Source organism: Diorhabda sublineata, chromosome X (genome assembly GCF_026230105.1).
Source record: "Diorhabda sublineata isolate icDioSubl1.1 chromosome X, icDioSubl1.1, whole genome shotgun sequence".
NCBI classification, from domain to species: Eukaryota; Metazoa; Arthropoda; class Insecta; order Coleoptera; family Chrysomelidae; genus Diorhabda; species Diorhabda sublineata.
Window position 1 is genome coordinate 21,475,056 of NC_079485.1, and position 25,576 is coordinate 21,500,631.

General features: G+C 30.8%; 1 protein-coding gene across 1 annotated transcript; it reads left to right on the plus strand.

The window, feature by feature from the left end:
* The first annotated feature begins 1,520 nt into the window (after positions 1 to 1,520).
* Positions 1,521 to 24,954, plus strand: LOC130451375 (actin depolymerising venom protein gelsolin 1-like). Its single transcript, XM_056790353.1, has 8 exons — positions 1,521 to 1,637; positions 6,975 to 7,218; positions 17,167 to 17,241; positions 17,302 to 17,370; positions 21,244 to 21,661; positions 22,864 to 23,275; positions 24,214 to 24,460; positions 24,557 to 24,954. The coding sequence occupies exons 2-8, from the start codon at positions 6,985 to 6,987 to the stop codon at positions 24,725 to 24,727; spliced, it is 1,626 nt and encodes a 541-aa protein (XP_056646331.1). The 5' UTR covers positions 1,521 to 1,637; positions 6,975 to 6,984; the 3' UTR covers positions 24,728 to 24,954.
* Positions 24,955 to 25,576: the final 622 nt, after the last annotated feature.

A 25,576-nucleotide genomic window follows, 5' to 3' on the forward strand; every position in this document is an offset into this window, starting at 1 on the left:
ATATTAATAAATTTCCAGTGTCTTCCTCAAACATTCATGGATCTTGATATGAGATAAAGAAATGGAATGAGACACCTACAATGATACTGATTACCTGATCATAAATATGCGCATTATGGAAAGTGTAAGAAATGGAGTATAGCTTGAACCCATTTTATTTAAAGTCGATGATCATAAACTAACACGAATGGAGGGAAATTTGAATCATTCACAAATTACGAATTCTGTGATACGTTTGCCGAATATTACCGAAATAAAATAATGTTTGCTGGGTGGTCGAGCTTCCCAAAAAATGTTGATTTTGTATTTTTAGTATATTTTATTGAAAATAGTAATTTTAAGCATTTTCAAGGATTCTACAAACAATTAAATAAAGAACTTGTATTTTTAAATAAAGAAAAAATACTTGGTCTTTCAGACGTATGAGATTAAAATAAACTGTAGATACATAGATATCAGTCTGAGTCAAAAAAACTTGCAGATCCATATATCTGCCAAAAATCTCACATCAAAAAACAATGATAAACAGTTTTCTGTATCAAACAAAAATTACTATGTAAATGTATTTTCGCAACAAAAAATTAAAAATAGACTGATTTATGTTGAGAACAACTGACACATTTTTCCATTGCTGTTGTCAAGAATTAATATAATGAAGCTCTGAATCCATTGGCTGAAGGAAATAAACTACAAGACTGATAAATGTTCAATAAATTAGGATTCTAAGTAATATTTTTATACCAAAAACATTAATTTTCAAAAATATGTTTGTTGTTAAATGACTTAGAGGATAGTAATTCCATCTTATAGTATAACTATTGTTAGGATTGTAAGAGTAGACAGAAATCATTAAATTAAAAGTTTTTCTCTTCACACTCCAGAAATTAGAGCTCATCTTTACACACCACATTTTAGAGATGATATCCATGAAGGAGATTTACTAGGGACATTTCGTTGTAAAAAAGATCAAAAATCAAAATTTTATATGGGAGATCATCACCGAGTTGAAAAAACTTTATATATTGCATCGGCATCTATATTTTTGTGGAAGTGCTTGGCAACGCCATCTGTGTTCAGATATTTCAATTTCAAATTTTATATCATAGTAAAAATGTTTTGCCTTGTTATATATTGGTTACAACTCGTCACTTGTACTTGTTCCAGAAGTTTGGGTTGAATATGAGTGATTCAGGACTAGTGTGTTCAAATGTCTTAATATTCATGAAATTGATGGAGAATGCATTTATGCAGAAATTATTTTTTGACATTACAAATTGTTCAAATAATTCTAATTTAATTCCAAGATATTATCAATATAATATTCAGTTTATTTCAAGGAAGCACAGGAAAATTATTTTAGGTTTATTCTGTAATTAATTGATTCAAATTCACAGAATTTCATTAATTTACGAAAGTTATTCTGGTAAGTAAATGTTGGTTGTTACTGACATGTTTAAACGGAATAATATCAAATTATCTCTATACAAAACAATGTTTTCTCAAGAAACCTACACTAATCTAATTGATATGATGACCTCCTATATATAGAGGTCAATGCTATATAATACTAGGTTTATGTTCTATTCATATTCAGTACTAAGTAGAGGAGAGTAACAGGTGTTTAACATAAAATTTTTGTAAGTAATTTTTATTTTTACGTTATTCTTTTTAATAATACACATACTTCGCACATATCTTATTAGAATTGTTACAAGTAACAGGTACTCAGTCTGCAAACGGATTAACAAGTAATTGAAATATTTGTTGTAAATTGTGAATATGTTGTACAAACAATTGAAAATTTCTTATATTCTAATATTAATATATAGAATTAATATAGTTTATTTATTGTATAATACTTATATCTATTGATCCATGACCATAAGAAATTTTGAATTTGAATGCTCAAGGCATGTTATGTTTTAATAATTACCAGTGTTTTGCGCGAATTCTATCCATTCTCTTCGTAAGCGTTCTATGGGGTTCTATATTCCCAGAACAACAGTACAGTGGATTTTAAAAAAAGAAGAAATTTCATTCATATTGAATTCAGTTACTACATGAACTGAAACATATGGATTCTACCAGTAGACTAAATTTCATGAATGAAATTATGGACCAATTTATTTTGTTTAACAACATGTTATTCACTGTTCAGACTCACTTCCACATAAACGGCAATGACAACAGGCAAAATTGTCGTTACTGGAGTAGCAGAAAACCACGAATCAAACATGAAAGATTCTTGATTAGCTGTAACGTCACAGTTATATCAGCGCATGGCATCATAGGCTCATAATTTTTTGAGAACGAACATTGTCGCTCGGTTACTATTACTTTGGAGTGGTTTGTGGCAATGATCGAGGACTTTTTTACATCAAAGCTGCAGACTTTTCCAGGCTTCTATACCCGCACCTGGTTTTAATAGGATGCCGTAACTACTTATACCATACACTGCCATGTCCGTCAACTTTTTCCTAGCAAAGTGAAGTCAAAGAGGAGACCGCCATGAAGTTAAGACCTAAGTTCAATAAACTTTTTCTTAAGGGGCTACCTTTAAATTATAGTTTATGAAATGAATTCGCGATCAATTGATGAACTGAAAGAAAATATTCTATGAGAAATGTCAAACCTTACATATCTTATTTGCCGCGCACTGATGGGAAATTCTAGTCACTCTTCATAAATATGCCAAGAACGAAATAGAGTGTATTTGTATTGAGTGATTTTTCAAAAGTAATTCCCTTTTTACATAGATAACCATAAAATAAAAAATATTTCATACAGTACATAGGTTTATTCTTATTTATTTCGGAAGACTTCTGGTTTCCAAGTACTGAAACATAATTGATAGCAGTATCAAATTCTAGAGTATGATTTTCAAATTTCGATAATTTTTTAAGAATATTTCTTTTTCAATTTCTTTTGACTGATGTGTTAACATCGTTATTATGTCAATTTACTTGAGCAGTTATTTTTCGTTTTATTAGACGTATTGTTTATAAAAGTGTAGGTAATAAAAGTAGAAAACGAGTAGAAAATTTCTAAAATTATAATTTCAACCATTAAATCTTATATCATCATGTTGAGATATCTCACAAATATCATTTTTACCTGAAATTTGTACGCCAGTGGACTTTTGATCATATTAAAGAATTCCGTTATTTATAGTTGGTTTCGACATTTTATTTGACTAAAAATAAATCATCTTAAAAATTCATAAATTGCTGTTGTGATATAGCGTAACATTTTTGGTTTTCATATATCAATTAGCACATTTTTCAATACAGTTGACGTAGTTATTTTCAAAATTTTGTCTCCGATAGTAAAAGAGCATCACTTAAAATTGAATCTAATTTTTACCAAGTAATTATTCATATTCTCAGTATTATGTTTTTGGAATGTTAATGAAGGAATCGTCGATAGAGAGAAGACAATACATTATATTATAGCTTGAGCTTATAAATGCTGGAAACTGTCAAATTATTTATTATAAAAGGTAATTATGTACTGGGAATTTATCAATGAAAAGCTCTACACAAAATTTTATTACTGTCTGCGTCAATTTTACACAATTGATCCAACGGTACTTCCACGATTCGAAGCCTTGGTAATTGTCTGAAGTTTACACTTTTAGAACCAGGGTTACAGCTTCCTTGACTGCCTCTCCTCCAACATCGTAAGTTGTTTTGGGGTGTGATTTCATCTTAGAAAATAAAAAGTCATAGGGGACAATATCGGTAAAACAGGTTTGATGCGACATCGTAGGAATGCTTTTTTGCCAAAGACGTTGATTGTTGGAGAAAAATATTGTATTATACCTAACATATGCCGATTATATCATGAAATAACTTCGTTTTGAATGAAATTATAATTGTTTTCTATTTTGCATACAGGGCGGACTGAAAATAGAACCTTCCACTTTCTTCCTTCCTTCAACTGAAATATCCTATATATCGGTACGGATAGAATGAGTGCGCACAAATGTTTTACTTGTTAATATTCTATCAGACCGAAATTGAACTCAGAACAAACTATGATCCTCTCTCGTACGCTGATTACTATAATTCTCCATCCCCAAACATAAAATGTGAAGTAAAATGGGTGGAACACTGGATCTGTGGTTTAATGGACTTTCATGAAAAACTATCTCCTATAAAACTTTTTCTATATTTTGTTTACTATCTAATAATTGTATATTTTCTGTTACATTTTTTGAGATATGATGTCATCGGTAATATTTCAAATACATCACCCTATATGCATAATTTTTATGAGTAGATATAATGTTGCTGAATTTATAAATTATGGTTCAACAACATCAAGTTCAGTACTAATATTAATATCCTAAGTAATCATTGCAGTATGCCAAAAAATTTTTATTCATTTTGACGTATTTGTCAAAGGACATTTATTTCCAATGTGTTGTTGTAAACACGTACATTCTAATAATACAATTAAGTTTGAAACTTAAGTTTGTTTCAATTGTTTCATGATATTCGATGTTATAAGATATTTGAAATTAATGCACTATTAGCTAATTATGTCAGAATTAAATGGAAGAATGACTATTTATGGTTGCTTGTATTAGAGATACAAAGAGATCAATATATAAAGCCGCCAATTTGTTTAATAATGCATATGTTGATATAATTTCTCATATTTCCAAGTCTACAGTGTCTAGAAATTTGTTGAAACTCAATGAAATGGCAGTGTGAAGATACTCCCGGTTGTTAATGAGATAAACAGACACAAATGAAGATATGAATTCAGTGTAATTATAAATGTACTGGATTAACCTGAAAATTCAATATCAAAACTTATAATAAATTACGATATTAGTGAGAGATCTTTAACAAGGATACTTAAACAAATAAATTTTATTCTTATAGCTTAATTACACCAAGCATTAAATGGAGATGAACAACATTGTGTTTTTTGATGAAGCAACGTTATGCTTGAACGGATTTATAAATCGTCGTAATTACGAGTATTGGTCGGATAACAATTCGCATTAGATGGAAGGTCATATTTAGTATCCACAAAACCTGAACGTGTGGTGTAAAATAGTTTAAAATAATAACTGAACTTTTTTATGAGAGAGATATTAAGATATTACATCACTCAATAAGTCGTGTGTCTGATGCATAGATGGCGCTGCCATTATCAAATCCATATGACGTTTATGGAGTACCAACTTTCAAAAGACTATGTGTAAAATTTCAAGACATTTCGATTAGTCAGAAAAAAGTGACAACCATTTAAGTGAAGCTTCTTTTGTTATTTTCTAAACAATGGATTCAAAACAATTTCGTGTGTTAATGTATCCTTGCTTCTTGATGAAAATAAATACTGTACAATTTCCTCAATGACATCTAAAATGTAATCCGAACTCTGCTCTATCGAAAAGAACCATTTGTTATTGGTTTGCTGAATTTAAACGTGGTCGGTCGGACACCAAAAATGGTGAACATTCTGGTCGTCCAATTGAGGTGGTTAATTCAGAAAACATGACAATGCAATGAAACTTACACAGGAAAATCAAAAGCATTTTACAGATGAATTAAATTCACCAACCTCTTTGTTTAAGAAGTTAATTGACTATTATAATCAATCACAGACAACACTTTGGCAAACAAAACCTACACAACAATCTAGGAAAGTTTCAAGCGTCCATTCTAAACCAAATCGATTCGTTAAGTAGATGCATTACATTTCAAGGAACAATTAGTCAAAATAATCTTGATTGCCAAAATATAATATCATTTATAGATAATATTGAAAATGCTATCCTATTTTCAAAGTTAATTAATCTTCATAGTTTTATAATATCAATTCACGAGCTTTTAAGTTTGATTAAACATTTGAATCAAAAATACGAAAAGGATCAAATTCCTGAACTCAATAATATCTTAACATATTATACATTTTTTGGAACCCAAGTGACCTTTTTCAGCTCTAAATTAATTTTCGCAATCCATGTCCATATCCTAAAACCAAAAGAATTTTACGCCTGTTATCCAAAAGAATATTGTGTTCACTCTCACTTACCTCTACTTGGCAGTTAATTCTGAGTCGGAGAAAGAATAATGTCCAAAGGTGGAGTATATCTACTACTGTGTTCAAGAATTCTTTCCTGCCGACAATTGCATGCTGCAACTGTTGAACGGACAATCGCAAATTGGATGTTACGCGAATGAAATAGATAACCAAAATCCAATTATCAATAAAATTCAAACAACGAACTAATTATTGTTTAACTCGCATAATATTTCAAGTTCAATCGCCTTCGTTGATAAGTATTCCAGAAAATTGCAAATTAACAATTAATAAATTCAAATATTCATTCATGAGAGAAATTCAAAAAGGAAAATCTCTAATCTGTCGGAAATTGAAGTATTCAGTTTTCAAAAAAAAACTATCAAGCATCAAACCTAATGGAAATAAAACTCGACAATCTATACGAAATTAACTATAAAATATATTATCATAGTTAAAACACTTACCTTTAGCTTTTAAAAAACATTTTTTCAGTTTCTGTCTAACCCTCATAGTAAGACTACGTCTATTGTAATTAAAATATAAGTTTCTCTTTAAAAAGGAATTTTAATTTTTCAAATCTCAGAACAAAAAATTTAATTTTACACTCATTCGAAGTAAAAAAAATGTTAAAAACTGTCGATAGACATTAGAAAGGTAATGTTTGAAATAAAAATTGAAATATTGATTAAGCTATAAGTTTGATTGTAAATGAAGCGTTTTGATTAGCAGAGTATCGAAAAAAGCACCAACTATAAGAATTTTATAATTTTTCCGAATTTTTAAATATCTAATCCCGATCAATATAAAATTGGAAGCTAAACGAAAATAGTTTTTAATATTATGACAGATATAATATTACTGCCATAAAATATAGGTAACGTCTTTACATGATACTCAATATCAAACATTTGTTCCCCTATTTATTGTTACAGATATCCACGCATGCCCAAAATGTTGAAATTGGGTGCGATTTGTAGCGGTGTATTTCTGTGTATCGCGTTTTTAGTTTATCTACAAGGTTGTGACTGTGCAACAACAAATAGAAGACAGCAGTTCTCACAGCCAACCGGATTCACAAGCAGACCTAATCAACAGACCGGCAAAAAAGTGAAATTGATGGACCCCGCTTTTGAAAATGCCGGCCAACAAGCTGGCCTTCAAATCTGGAGAATCGAGGTGAGTTTCAACTAGACCACCTCGCGACTTAATATATTATGTGATTCTCAAATTTATGAATTAACTGTATTTTTATATGAGTGAGTCATTGTTGAAACTCAAAGGATTAACTAGTTATGTATTTTTATATGTAAATAACGTAAATTGTATTCAAGAATTAGGAGTTTATAAATTTGCTATATGTTCTATTGTGGGATTTGAATTAGCATATTTGTTGAATTTAGACTGTATATTGAATGTTAAAATAAAAATTCGATATCTTTAATAATAATAATATACGGAGATCAACACATTCAAATATGTCATAAATCATAATAATCATAAAAGTTTGGATTTTGTTCGTTATACATTGTTTTCGAATTCAATTTTCAAATAAATAACAAAAAACCGAAATATTTGGATTATAGTAAGTATATGCCTATACATTAAAATTCCTCAATATTATTTTTTGAAAGTTTCAATATTTTTATGAAATGAAGGTAACATTACATTCAAAAAATATAGATGGTATCATACTACATGGCATACTAAAAATATTCCATTAGAATGTGTGAAGCGCACGTGACGTCTAAGGGGAATTTTGTTTTTTCTTTTCTAATAGGGAATAAGTATGATGTTAATATCGGTGTGTACTCCGTAAAGATATGCTACAATGCTCCTACCAGGTAATAGCTACGCACTTTTAAAGGGAAACTTTATGTCTAATCCGCAGTTGTAATTCCTTCAGACGTAATTTTATTAATTGATTAGTACTGTGGCGTGGCTGGGTGCTAAGATTATATACTCGGTTCTATAGAATTTAGTCTGTGTAAACTAGTCAGTACAGTCAGTCGGTGCGCAAGATTTTATCATCAAAGATCCATAACTCTATTCAATTAAATATACATATCTACATAGATCTATTCGAATTGGAGTATCTTTCTGTTACTGTGATTTTTATTAGACCCAAATAATTATTTAATAATCAATTAATTATTGGAAAATACTTTATTTGACTAGGTAATGAAAAGTCTGTACAGACATTCTGTCCAGATGTTTGGGTAAATTTTTTTACTCCGACTTCATAGTCTGTACAGATATCTGTACAAACAAAAGTCTGTATCATGTGGACCCACCATTAGCGGAGGTGTGACCTCCTCATCGGCTTTGTAATTAAAAATGCCTTGCGATTCACCCATTATTCATTGATCTGTCTTTACCGCAACCTGATAACTTTTGTCATTTCAAAAAAGGCTTTTTTAGTTCTGATGGGTATTGATAATTTTGAAGAGAAATTAAGTAATTTGAATTTACTTTTCCTTTAATAAAATAAATCCAGCATAATTATATCCACTAATATTGGAATAAACCTGATTAATTTTATTCATAAAATAAAAAAATCTTTGGTTATAAACCAAACAAAAATTGGATTTGTACAGGCCTTCATGCTATTGTAACTTGACGATTTCAATAGAAATCGGGTATAAAATAATAGTTTCAATAATACCATTATATCAAAAGAAATTTATGTATCGTATTAACCTAAAAATAAAGCAATGTTTCTCAGGAAGTGACTGTTATCATTTGGAAGATAAAAGGTCTTTATCAGTATATTATGTTTGATTATTCGTGGGATTATGGTTGTAGTATTATAATACAAATATAGTTTTACTAACATTTGATAATATGAATATATTTGAAAACTAAGTTGCAGTTAAGTTAAAATTTCTGAAATCGTTGGGGATATTCATACTGTACACATTGTTTACACTACCACTACACCAACACTCACCAACACACTTCGTAACCCTCGTTTCGATATTCAGGTTATCATCTTCAGAGAATGCAGATAAACTAAAACCTATCAACTTGACCTAACTATTTATACTAAATTTTTCTACCATTGAATTTCCTGCCGCAAAAAACCAATTACAGCGGGATAAACCACATCGGCTAGAATTTCACATTCATTTCTCAACTAGTAAACTATAGAATGTACTCTAAGGATTAGGCCCTTTGTATTCAGCGTACATTTTACAATCTCAATGCTTTCAAATATATCCAACAATTTATTGCTGGATACATTTTTTAACATTTCACATTATTTATATTTCTTCCATGATTAAGACTGACAACGTGCTCGGTAATACTATATTTTCGATCCGTCCATACTTTTGAGCTACGTGCGCTTCAGATTTAACATCAACCGATTTCTTAGCCTGCCAACATACTTTTTGCCACCATCATCATAGCTAATTTTATACATGCCACTCTTTTCCAAGTCTGGTATATTATCCTTGGGCTTACCCAACATTTGTTTTAATGTATTGCAGTATTTATCAAACAATTTCAACACCATTGTGATAAAAATGCCATCTATCTACAATTCTCTTATCATAATCCTCAAGTACAGCCGCATCCTCAATAAAAGTTCTCTCCTATTGTATCTTCCGATATTAAGTGGAGAATGAATCTGACTATGTACCAGGAAATGAAGACTGGCCACCCTATGTTGGATACACTGGAAAGAGTCAGCCTGTACCTGCACGTAGCAGTGCTTTTCCTAAATACATCAAAGATGAGGCAGTTCATCAGTGTGAAAATTTAGTATAAATGGGTAGGTCAAGTTTATAGGTTTTAGTTTACCTTCAATCTCTGAAGACGATAACTTGGTTATTGAAACGCGCGTCAGTGGTAATGTAAACAGGTTGGTCAGTGAGTATGTTAAAAGGTTTCAGGACGTTATATGTGACGATTATGTAATGACGTTTTTACTATTATTATATGATAAAAATCTCACTTATTTTGTACTAATTAGAGATTCGACGTTGATATGAAAATTTGAAATTTTCAAATTATTGTCATGAATTTGCGCCTGGTTTGGTAGTGTAACCCTTCGTTCTATCCGATTGAGTGTACCTACGTGGGAGTAAGTATTATTTGCACCTTAACTGCGTAGAAATAAACTAGAGGCAATTGAAATTAAACATTGGAGAGAAAATAATCAATCAAAAATAAAAGAGAAACGGTTAAATGAGGTACAACAAAGTCAACAACTACAAGTCAACAAAGAATTGAATATGACGGAGGAAGGGAAACCAAGGAAAAATCGCAGAATGTGAACAAGAAGATAAGGAATTGACCAAATTAAGAAAATATGGAGGAATAGAAAAGTATGATGAAATGGGTAGAAGAGGCTTAATGATGAGATAAGAAGAAAAATAGGGTTGTGTTTTCTACTAAAATTTAAAAAATAAAAGGAAACGTAGGAAGGTAGATATTTATATTAAGAGTGATACAAAAAAATAGTGAATATAAAATTCCAACAAAGATAGAACCTCAATTCCATACAATCTGTGACTACAAAATACATATACGACTTCACATCAGAGAGTATGTTACGCTTGTGAATATATGAAAAAGACAATTTCACTACGTCGTTGTGAAACTAACACAGGAGTATCATCAACCACTATTTATAGAATTTTACATTAAAACAAACGTTACGGTGAAATTCACCAACACATTTACGAGGACAAATATCCATTGATATGATGAGATTATTAAGAGGGCATGATCTGTACATAATTTTCAGTTGAATAAAGACATTTATGCAACATGATGTTTGTTCCAATCAACTACAACGACTTAATTCCTAACAAATCATTTCAGATACATAAAATCATCATTGATAGATAGAAAATAATTACCTTGCCATCATAAAGTTTGACATTTTTAGTGGTGAACGTACTCGAACGTGCTATTCGAGTTGTTTACAGATACTTGAAAGATTAATCTCGGTCAAACAATGGAATTAATCGATAACATTTTCAAGCGATGATTTTCTATGACTTTCGACGTGGATTATACAAAGTGTGCCGATCAACTCGCTTCGACTTTTGGTGATGAAGCACCAATTCGCTTGTTTTCTGAATTCAATCGTGGTCGCACTTCGCTACAGGATTCAAAATCGGCTGTTGTGCTATAAAACATCGATGCTGCGCGTAAACTGATATTGCAAGATCTTCACCTAGCATACCATGAGATTCAGGCATACTTGGCGTTAGTTCCACTATTCATATGAATCCGAAACTGAACAACAATCGACTGTATGGTTATTCAAGACGATCCAAATCCAACTAAAGTTGTTTGCGCACAGAAGCACTTTGAAGCAAATGATCGCCTGATTTTTCGGAATAACTGGACATGTTGTCACCGTTCAATTAGAGCAACTAAAACTGTCAATTATAAATGGTGTACCAGCATTTGTTTGCCAGAAGTGTTCGAAAACACGCCGCAGAAGACAATCATTCTCCACCACGAGAATGCGAACCCTTACACATATTGATCTTAATGGAGAATATTTTGAAAAACAATAAAGTCAAATTACTGGTGAGTTGTCCTCGCCTGAAAATTGTTGGAGTGTAGAAGCACTTCAAGAAAAAAAGAGTATATTTTGATATTCTACATAATGAAGGATTATATATTTATTGTCAGTGTTTTATACGAAACAATAACAATGGATATGAAGTAATTACTAACAAAAAAAATTATGTTTCCAGCCAACTTTCAAAAAAATGAAGAAGCAAACATGGAAGATTTTAATGTTTATTTCCATGATATCAATACATTCCTGACCACTGTAGTCATAACAAATATAAAAAAGCGTATTTTCGATGGATCAATACTAAAGTAATTTTAGTTCATTATCTGGAGCATATTAGGGAAAACAATCGATTGATAAGTTTGGTATTGTGGAACAGTCAGCAGTAACATAGATAATAAAAAAGAAATTAAAACTGTTTAAAAATAATGTATCTCCAAAAACTAGAATGTTTGTATACATATGCAGGAACTATTATTATAAAACTCAAATTATATCAACACACCATGTGAGTTTTCATAATCATCTCTTGATGTGTTAATTCATTAAACGAAATAATCTATTGAGATATCCATAAAAAATTTGTTGTTGAAAAGAAATCTCAAAATAAAATTAATTACATAGTAAATGAAAAGGATATGAGAAACAAATCACTTTAAACAAGAATGACTCATGAATTTTATAATGATTTAATATGGAATATCATGAACAAACCCCTTAAAAATATGAATTAGCAGTAGTGAAAGTTCACTAAGCAGAAGATGAAATAACGGATTTATAACAATGGTACTAGAATGGAACAACTTTCAGAATAATATAAACGTATATACCAGGATATAAAACAAGATAACGTTATTTTTCTCCACAAAATGAAAGTTTATTTATCATAGAAATCACCTACATACCCACGGAAATAAAATAAATTTGATAGACAACCTAAATTCAAAATTTGCAGAGATTACAAAATTCATAAAAAATATATCAAAATCGTTATTCTAAGTAAAAGATCGATGGTATCAAACTTTTGGAACCGAAGTACTCATGATTAATACTCCATATAATAACCGGAGTTTAGAACCGATACGTGTAACGCGTTGAAAAAAGTAACAGGTCAACAGTTTAGAAATGAAGTTATTTTACACTGCAAGACTGCAAATTCTGGTTCGAAAAGTTGAATGTATTCAAACATCTATGCATTCATCCCCTCATATTTATCGTGATAATCCAAACCAATTTTGAATATATTGTTCCTAAACTTAGCACGATGTCATAAAGATAAATATATAAAATATAAAAAATATATATGATATGATGGAATGACGTAATAACGAGGCGAAATTGTATTTATATTGGCACTCTATAATTGTATGTTGAAGCAAATAGAACTTGTATGGGATTAAATAAAAATCAATGAAAAATGGTAATTCCAACTTTGACAACGTAAAAAATCTGGTAATACTGTCATCAGAAAAGTGACCTTACCGTTGTGATTGAAATGTATCTAATCTATATTAAAGAACAAATATCTATCAATTTGTTGAAATTTTTATATTATATATTATATTTTATAATAAATTTAATATATTAGAGAATATATTAAAAATGGGTTCTCTAAAAAAATCCTGCACAGGGTATTTTTAATTATTTTTTAAAAAATGATTTTTCTTTAAATATTGTAACATCAAGGTAATAAGAGAATTTTATACTGTACTTAAAGTAATATACTAAATTTATAAAATAAGTTTTATTCTATTATCAGCTCGGTGGAGGTGGATTTAGGTTCGGATCTTAGACTATAACAATAACGAAAACTCCATTTTCTAATATAGAAACTAATAACATACATCATATAAATAAATTCTTCATCGTTTACAGAAAGTTTATCAGTGGACACGAGATTCCACGATCTTGAGTGTCTGTGTCTATTCCAGAGGATAAGAGAATTATTTAGATTCACACTGTGGTTCAATGGATAATGCTTATTTAATGAATTAATAAGAAATTGTTGATCTTAAATTATTTGGCATTGGATCTGACAGACTACGCATTACCGAATATCCAAAAATATTTGATTATAATTCCAGTTTATCCCGTCAGTTGGAGTTGCGATCAAATTCAGAAAAATATTTTGTTACTTCATGTTATTATTTTCTTGTAATAAATAGTGTGTTGGAATTTTCAATTTAAATTTGTCTATAAAATGTCTGTCGGGTACGCTGGTATTACTAAAAATTTTTATAACCATCAACATAATTAAATTATTCTTGTTCTTTTTTACTCATCTACGCAAAGTTTTAACTATCATTAACAGAAAATTGTACGAAAGTTCAATTTCTTGTCATTGTGTAGATAATAAAGTTTTTTTTAAAGTTATTCTTAAATGTGTGAAACATTTCTAAATAAAATGAATTTATAATTTGGAAATATGTAAATTAAAAAAAAGTTTATTGCGTTGAGGGGATCGTGGTGAAATATTGTTCATAACTTGCTTTAATGTACAATGTGATAAACACATTCGCGTGACATACCCAATCGTGTTTTAAATTTCACTTTCATTATGTATTCATGTATGTATTTCACTATCAGAAGTACGTATGTCATACCAAAGCATGTTTGGTGAGATAGATTTTTTCGTTAGACCTCCATTTTGGTAGTGGAAGAAGAATGGTTTAATTAAGTTTCGGTTGAGATTTTCGTCGAATTTGTTCATATATGTGCTGTTGAATGAATAGGGTCAATATCTATCCTGCTTAAAGCGTCTGTCTTTGATTTACCTTGTTTTAAACAATTTTGTAGTAAAATTCTTCTAGTTATAGTTTTTTAACGGACTTATATAGAATCCCTGCAGATTGGAAAGTTGCTCGGGTTCAACCCATACTAAAAAAAGGAAAAGAAGCCAGCAAATCTTGAGATATCATGAGTCTGGTAACATCATCAGCGACTATCCATACGGCTTTCGTACAGATAGATTAACCGGGGATCTCCTGGCCTATGTCACCTATGTATCGACTGAAGCTATAGAGAAATATGGAGAATATCGAGCAATCACTCTGGACATATCGAAGGCATCCTCACTAATTGAATTGATGGTCACAACTCAGAAAGGTTTGAGGTCAACGCTGGTGTTCCCCAGGGATGCATCTTGTCACTGACTCTATTTCACCTCTACATTAACGATCTACTCGACAAAATTGATACTAGATCGAAATCTTTGCCGATGATAGCACACTGGTGACTTTGTTATCAGCCGCCCCAACAAACTCGGCTAACATCCAAATCCTTACGAAGAAGGCTTGTGCTACGGCTCAGGATTTGGTCCTGCAAATTCACTTGTTGGGTGTTGAGGTTGGGAGCAATCCTCATCAAGGCACATATTTATCCATATTTTGAGTATCGCTCCCACATTTGGAGCTCGGTTCCCAAGAATACCCTGGGGATACTCAACTCGACAGATGTGAGCAATTCGGCTTATAGGCGATCCAAAGTTAACCAGAAAATTTGACAGTTCAGAGCATAGAAGACATGTCGTTGACTCTGTTTTATTGATAATATTAAGACAAATGCTTTTCCGAATTGTCCAACATAATCCCACCTATAGCAGTATCTGTAAGATTACTTGACATGCAGATGTAGCTCATGAATACCGATTTCGTCTACAGATGCCCAGAAGTCAATTTATCGGGACTCCTTTTTTTAGAGAAGTGCAAGCCTGTTGAATCAGCTACCAAAGCACATCTTTCTCAATCACTACAACATACAAAAGTTCAAGATCAATATTAACAAGCATCTCCATACGGCAGGTACCACTCGAACTACTGGAATGTAAATTTCGTGTCAAAAATATGAAGTCTAATAGTATATTATTCACGAGTTAATAATAACTCGTTATACGCGAATAGAATAATTCATTTTATCCACGACTACTAAATATTTTTCTTAGAAAATTTTGTTACATTATTAGAAACACTATTATTTTATTCTAACAAATATTTCATCAAATATATTATTGTTCATTTAAATATAGTACGTAGTTATCGAAAATTAACAAATAGTAACAGAGCTATATCGAACCCCAAAATATAACTAAAACCAAAAAATTTGTCAATCAAAACAGAGATCTCAAAATTTTGAAAGCAGATAAATCTGATAAAACTGTTATCATGAAATCAGAAGATTATAATAATAAAATGATGAAATTATTAAACGATAAGACAAAATTAAACAAGACCCTACGAATTCTTATCAAAAACAAAATAATGATCTAATACGATCTTGGGAAGAACAACTTTTTATTTCGCCATCAGATGCAAAAAAATGAAAATTCACAATGCCTTACCCCCTAAAATATACTCCATATAAACTCCACTAACCTGACATTCCCCTTCGACCGATTGTTTCAAGTATTCAAACTCCTCTCACCCTATTATCTAATTATTTGAAAAATATTTTGAAAAAAATTTTATATCAAAACAAATACTATATCAAACACACGTGGGATTTCAAAGAAAAAATTAAAAGTATCAAAACTGAAACGAAACATCAAAACATAAAACATTTTTCCTTACCATATGTAATAGGACGTTCCCAACAATTATCGTATTATTTCAATAAATATGATGTTAGTATAAGTCATAAAGGATATAATACATTATCCAAATATTTCACTAAATTAAAATCTAAAACAACTAGAAACAAAAGGAGTAATATTATATATCAAGTGCCTCGTACTAATTGTGACGCTGTCTATAAAGAGCAAACATCTCTGTATTTAGAAAATAGACTAAAAGGTCATCAATACGATGAAAAAAATAGAACAGCATTAACGAACCATGAAATATCAAAAAAACATAAATTCAATTATAAAGATTCAAAAATTCTTTAAACGGAATCTAATACACGAAAAAGAGAATTTTTAGAAATGGTTCACATTTATAAAAACGAAAAAGCTATAAATGATAAAAAAGATCTAAATAATTTAAGTAAAGAACCCGATTTCTACTGTCATATGATTTAAGACCCACTTTGGTTTCATATAAAAAAATTGTACAATTTTTAATTGTCCACTTTTGTTATAAAACCCAATTCAGATGGTTCATTTTTTATGCTCGGAGAATTGAGGAGTTCATAACTGATTTGCGCTGTATCACATTCGAGCACGAGGTCTGTTTCTAATGGACTCACTGAAACACTTGCAGTTGTTGCTATATACAATCTGTTTCCGAAATACATTACATATGTTTTTGGTACAGCACTCTTTGAAATGCTCATTATCTGTGGTAGGGTTTTGAACCATTCCTAATATACCGAGAGTACAAGTAGACTGATTTTTTTTTTCCCGTTTGCTTGCAACAAAAAAAACAGTTTTTACCCTAGAAGCATTTCTGTCGCAAATACACAATGATTCCATATAAGTTTCTATATGTGTATTCTAAGGAAATTTATAAGTTCAGTGGTATTTAAAAATTTTGAAATTGGATGAGTAATGAAATCAATTTGGAATTAACGAGAAGTTAATTGGAGAATTGATACCTATGTATAAAAAGAAGTTTATATTTTAATGTTCTAATTCTAAATTTCTTTTGCAGGATTTCAAACCAGTTGCTTATCCTAAAAATCAATATGGAAAATTGTACACAGGAGACTCATATATTATCCTAAATGTAGGTATTAAATGGAAGCAATTCCTGGAATTCTAGATTATAAATAATTATTTTTTACAGACAAAAATACGAAATAATGGTGCCAAGGAATACGATCTACACTTCTGGTTAGGCTCCGAAACTAGTCAGGTAATGTTCTTATCTGCACACGGATGTATCTTAAATTAAATATACATGTATACATATATATATATATATATATATATATATATATATATATATATATATATATATAAAAGTGAATCAAATTAAGCATCAATTGCAGTATTAAAATATTAGGTAAGGAAGTAGTTAATATATAATATATTAAGTTAAGATATTTAGGTATAAGTAGTGACAATTTTATAAGAAAACGGACCTCACGACATGAATGTGTTAATAAACAGTGGTAAAGAATAATTTAAGGACACACCTGTTTTACAAATTAAGTTTTATTGTGTAATTTGTACATTATTAAATCGAGTGATGATAGACTATCATTCAGTGATACTTGTGAAAACAATTGAAGAATAGATAAAAAGAAAGCGAACATGAGCGTGGGAATTTATTGGCAAAAGAAGGAAAAAGTATGAAAGTTTTTTCGGTTAATCAATTGTGACGACACGAGTGTGCTTATCTTAAACAAGGAGATAAACAGTAATTCATATTTTAACAATAAATATAGTTAGAGCCCAAAGAAAACGACTATTAATCTTCCTGATGCTTTATGATTAACTGATATAGACTTTTAGGATCTCTTCAGAATGTGGGATGGCTGTAGCTGCCAGATATCTTCGTTTCATACGCTCCCAGGTGTAGTGCTCTGGAGTTCCGTAGTGTCTCACACTTCTAGAGAACGTGGATAGAGGTTTCGTCCTCTGCACAACAGAATCTGCAGATTACACTTAAAGTTGGAGAAATAGAATAATTTATTATTAATCACAAGAAAGAAAACATTCTGTGGATGTCAGCATATTTACTGTATCTGATTATTAATGTATTAATCTATGATAATAAAATATAATCAACTTCCTACATAATAAGAAGAAAGAATTTTCTTGATATGTGCTTTGAATATTGATAAAACATTGTACATTGACTCAAGGTTCTTACAATTTTCAAGTGTTTCTTTCACATTTGTGATCATTTTATTCAGCATATTCTTTGAGATTTTGGTGAAAGGTCCTGTTTCGATTAAGCTGTCCACTTTTAAGTAAAAACAATCTCTCCTCCTCAAACTCCTGACAGTATTCAAATTTATTTTTCTGACTAATGGATTTTTATTCTTAATAGACAAATTTTTCGAGATCTGACTTCTGCATGCTTCCCGGACGAAATTCCTAGTGTCATGGGGAAGATACTGAAAGGAGGTTTCAATATATCCAATAATTTCGCCAAGATCGCAATCGATAGTAACTGTGAAACCCAAAGAAAATGGGATACTCTTGTCATGATACAGTGGGTGACGTTTATAAATTAAGATGATGCTGGACAATATACGGGAGAAATGTTGTTAACAATGTTTGTGGGGAGGGAGTTTTACAGGTGTGCGTTTTGATAACCAAGAGTCTCTGAAGCTATGACAATCATTAGGTTCAAAAAAGATCATATTCAAGCTCACCAATTGATTGTTCTCCTTTTGATCATCTATTCATTTAAAATTATTAGGCAACTCAGGTATAGAGAATAGCTCAGAAATTTTGATAAAGGTATATAATTTTTTTGTTGATGCATACGGCGGAGCAAATTTTTTTTATAATCAATTTATAGTTGAATTTTCTTTTAAAATATGGGCAAAACGAATCTGTCAAAAATCAAGCTTTTTTTTTGAGTATATGTGATCACAAAAATCACTTTCAAGCCAGTGGAAATCTCTTAGTCTTTAGACATTTTATTATTTTGCCCTTTTAAGATATCAGCAAGGCTGCTTAGGAACAAACAAATAAATGTCTTTATATACCATTTTATTCATATGCATTTTAGATATTTTGAAATAAAATCATTTCTTGTGAAAAGTTGAAGATATATTTTCCAATTTTATTCAAAATCTGCAAAGCTAAATTATTTACTTGATTTTATACAACCAGTACTACAATAAAGTGGTACTATGACGGGTTTTTAAAAAAGAAAGATTTAAATTTTAGTTTCTTTAAATTCTGTAAATTTTTGATTGGCCAAATCGCAGTCTCCATTCTGTTTTTGTTTCTGTTTGTTGAAACAATAGGTCTCATTGCCTTCCCAGGTTTGTGAATTTTGGGAAGGCAATAGAGCTTTGGCAATGTTGGGTTACTTACGGATAAGTTTCTCTTTCACATTTGTGATCATTTTATTCAGAATATTCTTTGAAATTTTGGTATAAGGTCTTGTTTTAAGCTGTCGACTCTCTCGAAATTGTCCTTAGTATCCAATATAACAACCTTGTTTCCCTTATCTGCTTCTAAGTAACCTTTCCTCCTCAAACCCCTAACAGTACTTCTGACTTCTGCACGCCGCTACACACAACAGTAAAACCTTAACCGTTATTCAACAGGTCCACCGCGTTTCTGTCTGGAAAGAAAAGTTTTCCACAATGTTGGTAGGCTTTGAAGAAATTTTCTTAGACTGTGGTTTTAATTTTTTCAATTTCTTACTTAAAACAGACATCTTATATTTTGAATCAATAACCCTGAACATGTTTCTTTTGAAATTCTACATTGCTTAATTTATGTGAAACCACCTTTGTCCAAAATCAAAATGAAAAACAAGATGAATTTGCTCTGGTACCTTTCAATCCTGTTTACGGTTTATACAAAGGGATTGGAAGAAATTTTTAACAGAATGGGTTTTAAATTGTTGGGTACTTCTAAGAATAAAATATCAAATTTGGGAAAGAGTAGCATATATGAAATTAGCTGTAGTGATAGTGACGGGAAGTATATTGGGCATACTAAGAGATCCGTTAATGTTAGCTTTAAAGAGCACATAGCTCATTTAAAATATGAACGGACCGAAAAATTGAGTATTGCCGATCACGCTGCCAGTCATAATCTTGACATAAATATTAATACTGTAAAATTAATAAAAAAAATTATCCAATAAATATGAACAAATTCCTTACAACCCACTCTATGGTTTTGTAGTTAAGGAATAAATGTGAAGATTCCCGCCGAGGAGCTTTTTCCGCTGGAATTAATTTTTGCAGGATAAGGTTTATTGGTGGGGAAATTTAGTATTAAACAGGTAACTCAAGTTAATAGGTTTTAGTGTACCTTCAGTCTCTGAGGACGATAACTTGGTTATCGAAACGCGCGTCAGACAGTGTAATCGTGATTATTGAAGTGATAGTGTAAACAGTATGAATATCACCAATGGTTACAAAAATTCTAACTTAGATGAAAAAAAGCCGGTACCTACAAACTTCAAATTTGGTAGAATCCTGCAATTATAATTTGTTTACTATAAACTCTCATGATTTATCGCTGTCACAAGTGTCAAAGTGAGAGGACAATGAGCTTTGGTAAAATCTTGTGTGTTACTATTTTTTTGACATAGTTTACGGTAGGTTGTAAAACTATAAGGTATTTGCCAGAAAAAAGTTCTATTGTTCCACTAAGCTATACACCATTTTCGCGTAAAATCAATTTCAATTATTTTTATTTGTGGAATTATTGGAATAGGAAGTGATATTCATAAACAAAAGTCATTCTTAAGAAAGATACTTCATTAAAACAGCAAAACGACACTATTAACAACTAAAATTACAGTGTACAATATCGGTTATTGATTAACAAAAAATTGATGCAATTATAAACTAGAAATATGTAATTCAGCAAAATCATCAGTTCAATAAAATACTTATTATATTGTGGATCATCAACTTATGTTTGTTATGACGGTTCCAAGTACAATACAATGTATGAACAATAGTCTATTTCTGATAAATTGAATCTCTAGACTTATCTGGTAGTTTTCCACGTAACTAAAATTAACAAAACAATTCATTTCAGTATTTGATGAGATGTATAGAAATTTCTGTTTAATTAGGATGAACAAGGTTCTGCCGCCATATATACTGTCCAGTTAGATGAACAACTCAATGGAGAGCCCATTCAACATCGAGAAATTCAAGATCATGAGTCTCAATTGTTCTTGTCGTATTTCAAGAATGGTGGGATTAGATATTTACCTGGAGGTGTTAACTCGGGTTTCCACCATGTTGATTCTAATGCCGTTGAAAAAAGACTTTTCCATGTTAAAGGCTCCAGAAATATTAGAGTTAAACAAGTCACTCCTACAATTGCTTCGATGAACACCGGTGACTGCTTCATTCTTGATATTGGAAAAGATATTTATGTTTACGTGGGAACTAAAGCTAGAAGAGTAGAACAACTAAAGGCTATTAACGCGGCCAATCAAATTAGAGATCAAGATCATGCAGGCAAAGCTAAAGTAACTATAGTTGGTAAGTAAATATTCAGAATATCTTATTATTATTAATTTCTAACTAAGGAATAAATAAATTATGGAGGCTTATGAAGATGTCCCAAGTGGATGCTAATGTCGTATCTTGTGTTTGAATAGTTTGGATGATTTTATTTCTCGAGAGTTTCTCGAATTAGTATAATTTGGTAGAGCAGATTAGGATGATGGTTTCAATTTAGTTTGGACTCGATATAAGTTTAGCTTTGACAAACCTGATTAGGTGGGAGTATTTCTGTTGTACTCGTAGCTTAAAGATTGTATGAATACCGTAAGGTTTGAAGATTGAAAATTATGTATTCAACCTTCAATGTAAGAAAGGGATATTTTTATTTGATTATCTACACGAAGGAGGGAGGCGGAATGGGAATTGAAAAAGGGATCTTGAACATTGCAATAAAATCAAGTTTCCTTAAAAAAGTCCAAAAGAAGGTCACGTAATCGCCTATGATGATAACGTATCGCCTATGATGATAACGTAGCAACTATAAATATTATGTAGAAGTGGCTTCAATTGAAATTGAAACGAGTCAGTTAGAGATAAGGAACACACAAACAAATGAAAATGTGCAAAAAGTAGAGAATCAAATAGTTGAAACACTATTTGAACGTTTACGAAACGATGTGCGGATAAAAGGATCTTAAAAATGAGCCCACAACTCTCATTTCCAATATATCAACACGCCGTGACAAAAGTAGCATTTTATCCAAGAGTTTATGCTAGCTAAAAGTGTTCATATCTATCCACATCCGCAATATAAACTACATTTTTCAAAAGACGGCTTCTCAAAAATAACAAATTCACAAACTACACAGATGCCGGGTTACATTTAATTTATTTTAATATAAATTAGATATTGATTCTTTCATGACATTGATTGAATATTATGGTAATTGGCAGTTTTACAAATGACAATCTGGACCCTCAGACATATATATTCGATTTTCATTTGCACCTACTTCCATTAAATGTATTCCTTCTAAACTTTAACCGTTTATCCTACAATAAATAGGGTCATTACACTGATTTTCACGTTTTTGCTCATATTTCTTGGAGAATAATAGATTTTCCATTATTTTTTTAATGATAACTTTATCTTCGTCGACGCCTTTTTAAAAATAAGTAATTGATTAGTATCATATTTGAAAACATCCAATCATAGATGTGATTTGGTGTTGTTTTAGATCTGTATAGTCCAGAAAGTGACTACATCCATTTCTTTGAAGCCTTAGGAGAAGGCTCCAAAGACGAGGTACCGGATGATACCACAAGCAGTGATGATGAAAGTTTTGAGAGAACAGAAGAAGCACTTGCTACTCTTTATAAAGTTTCTGACGCTACTGGATCTTTACAAGTTACTAAAATTGCACAAAAACCTTTATCACCGAACTTATTGGACCCCAATGACTGCTATATTTTGGACACAACAGATGCGTTGTTGTATGTATGGATCGGAAGCCAATGTGATGCTAGAGAAAAAAAAGAGGCAATGAGTAAGGCAGATGGATTTCTCAATTTACACAGCCATCCAAAATGGACACACGTTGAAAGGATCGTGCAAGGAGCTGAGCCTGCTGCTTTCACACAATATTTCAGGTACCTTAACATTTGTATTATATATATATATATATATATATATATATATATATATATATATATATATATATATATATATATAGAGAGAGAGAGAGAGAGAGAGAGAGAGAGAGAAAACAAAAATAAATGTAGTCTCAATCGATAAACAATGTCTGCCTAATGTCAAAATGTCAGTTGATACACCAAATTTCCAGTAAAAAATCTTAGGAATATATTATGGCTAGTGGAGCCCAACGTCTACAAATTGTTATAGAATATGGAGGTAAAATGGAAACTCGGCAACGGATATGAAATTTGTTCAATCCAAAGTAACTACCTAGAGAAAAAATTTAGAGAGACTTACCAGTTGATAGTATCTTGTTACAACACGAATGTGCACCGTCGTTACACGTAATGTTCGCAATTTTTTAATCTGTGTTTTCCTGGGAGGTGGAATGGTATACGAGTACCTATTGAGTGGCCTCTAAGATTGATAGATCTTACACCTTTAGATAAACCGCAAAATCTTTAGGAATTGCTAGACCGAATTAGAGATGAAGTTAATAGGATTGCTTTAAAAGTTATTCATAATGTGCAAGAAGAATTTGTTGGTCCAATTCTTTATTGTCAAGAGACCGGTGAATGGCGTTCTGGGCATTGAATTTAGTTAAATAATATTCTGTATTAATTAATTTAAAATTACAATTTTTTTATTGTGAAATTATTTTCTGAATAGATTATTTTTTGAAGAATAAGGTATAAAAGACCCACATTTTCACATTTCAAAATTGGATTTGCACACTAATGAAAAAACGATATTTGAAATTAATAAACTGACCTGATTTTTATCAATAATAAATTGGTGGCAAAATAATGAATTTATTCCAAAAACTTATCGCGCTCTTTGTATTGTCCGATATTCAATTTACAATGTACAATTTTTATTTTTTTCTACATAGGTCATGGCAAGGATTTGGGGAGACACATCCAAGATTGCTACGTTCTATAAGCTCTTCTGCACGTCTGTATCATTGTCAAATTCGTTCTAGATCCCACAGGTTGAAAGTTGAAGAAATTAAACGCTACGAACAAGAAGATCTTTATGATGATGATATTATGATACTGGATGCCAACGATATTATTTTCGTCTGGATAGGAAAAGGTGCTAGTGATGAAGAACGTGCTAAGGGACCCAAATATGCACATGTGAGTATTTCATTTGTTTTGGATAACTATCTACTTAATTCAATTTTCATCGTTTATTTATGATGTTTTAGAAAATAAAAGTGGATTATTTTTTAGAAAATGTTGTCCCGGCAAGGTCGTGAGGATATTCCCATAAAAGAAATTAACCAAGGTGATGAACCTGAGGAGTTTATCAAACATTTTCCAGCCTGGGCACCGGATTATTGGGATAATATGCCTGATGTAAGGAGTTTCATCAAAAATGAGAGAGAATTAGAATCTTCATAATTATTTTGTGTACCTACTAACTGAGTGTTAATAATAACTGAAGATATTTATCATCAACGCCAATGATAATTTAAGGGCTTTATTTGAAATAATAATGGATACATTATACATTTACTGGTTCTTAACACTATATTATTGATAATATTTTGTATAGGTATATATATTTAGTTTGTAACATTTTAAAGCGATTAATACTTATAAAAAGCTATATGAAATGATTTTTAAAATGTATTTTTTATCACTAACAATATTTTCCTATCATTCGAAATTAACAAAAAGTGTTTTCCTACATGGAATTGAATTCACAGCAAGGCGACTTCATGAGAATTCCAAAGAATCTCTTATTAAGGCTGATAGAAAAATTGAAAACGACGACAATATCAGTAGGAAATAAAAAGCCGTGAGCAGCAAAGCTCCATCACGAAAGTCGAATTTTTCGTCGAATGAAGAATTTAACTAATACACAAACAAATCTTTCCATAAAATGAATTTCTTGGAAATGATATCAATTCTCAATCTTATTTCTTTATATGGAAAATTTGCTATTCCTCAATAACTTTTCATTTCACAAGTTAACTCTCTCTCTCTCTCTCTCGAATGAAAATTCATAATTTCAATAGACCCGGTGGTCTCGAACCCTCTTGTTCAATTCCAATTGACAACAAAGAAAAAATTGTCATAATGACAAGAAATTTCGAAAATGGGAAGTAAAAAAAATCTCCCTAGCAACGATCATACTCGTATTATTCATTAAATAGGAGGCGGTCCAGTTCAACAATTACAACAATCAAAATGATTTCGGGCGTTTGTGTTAGAAGAACTGAAGAAGAAAACTTTGAACTTGAGAAA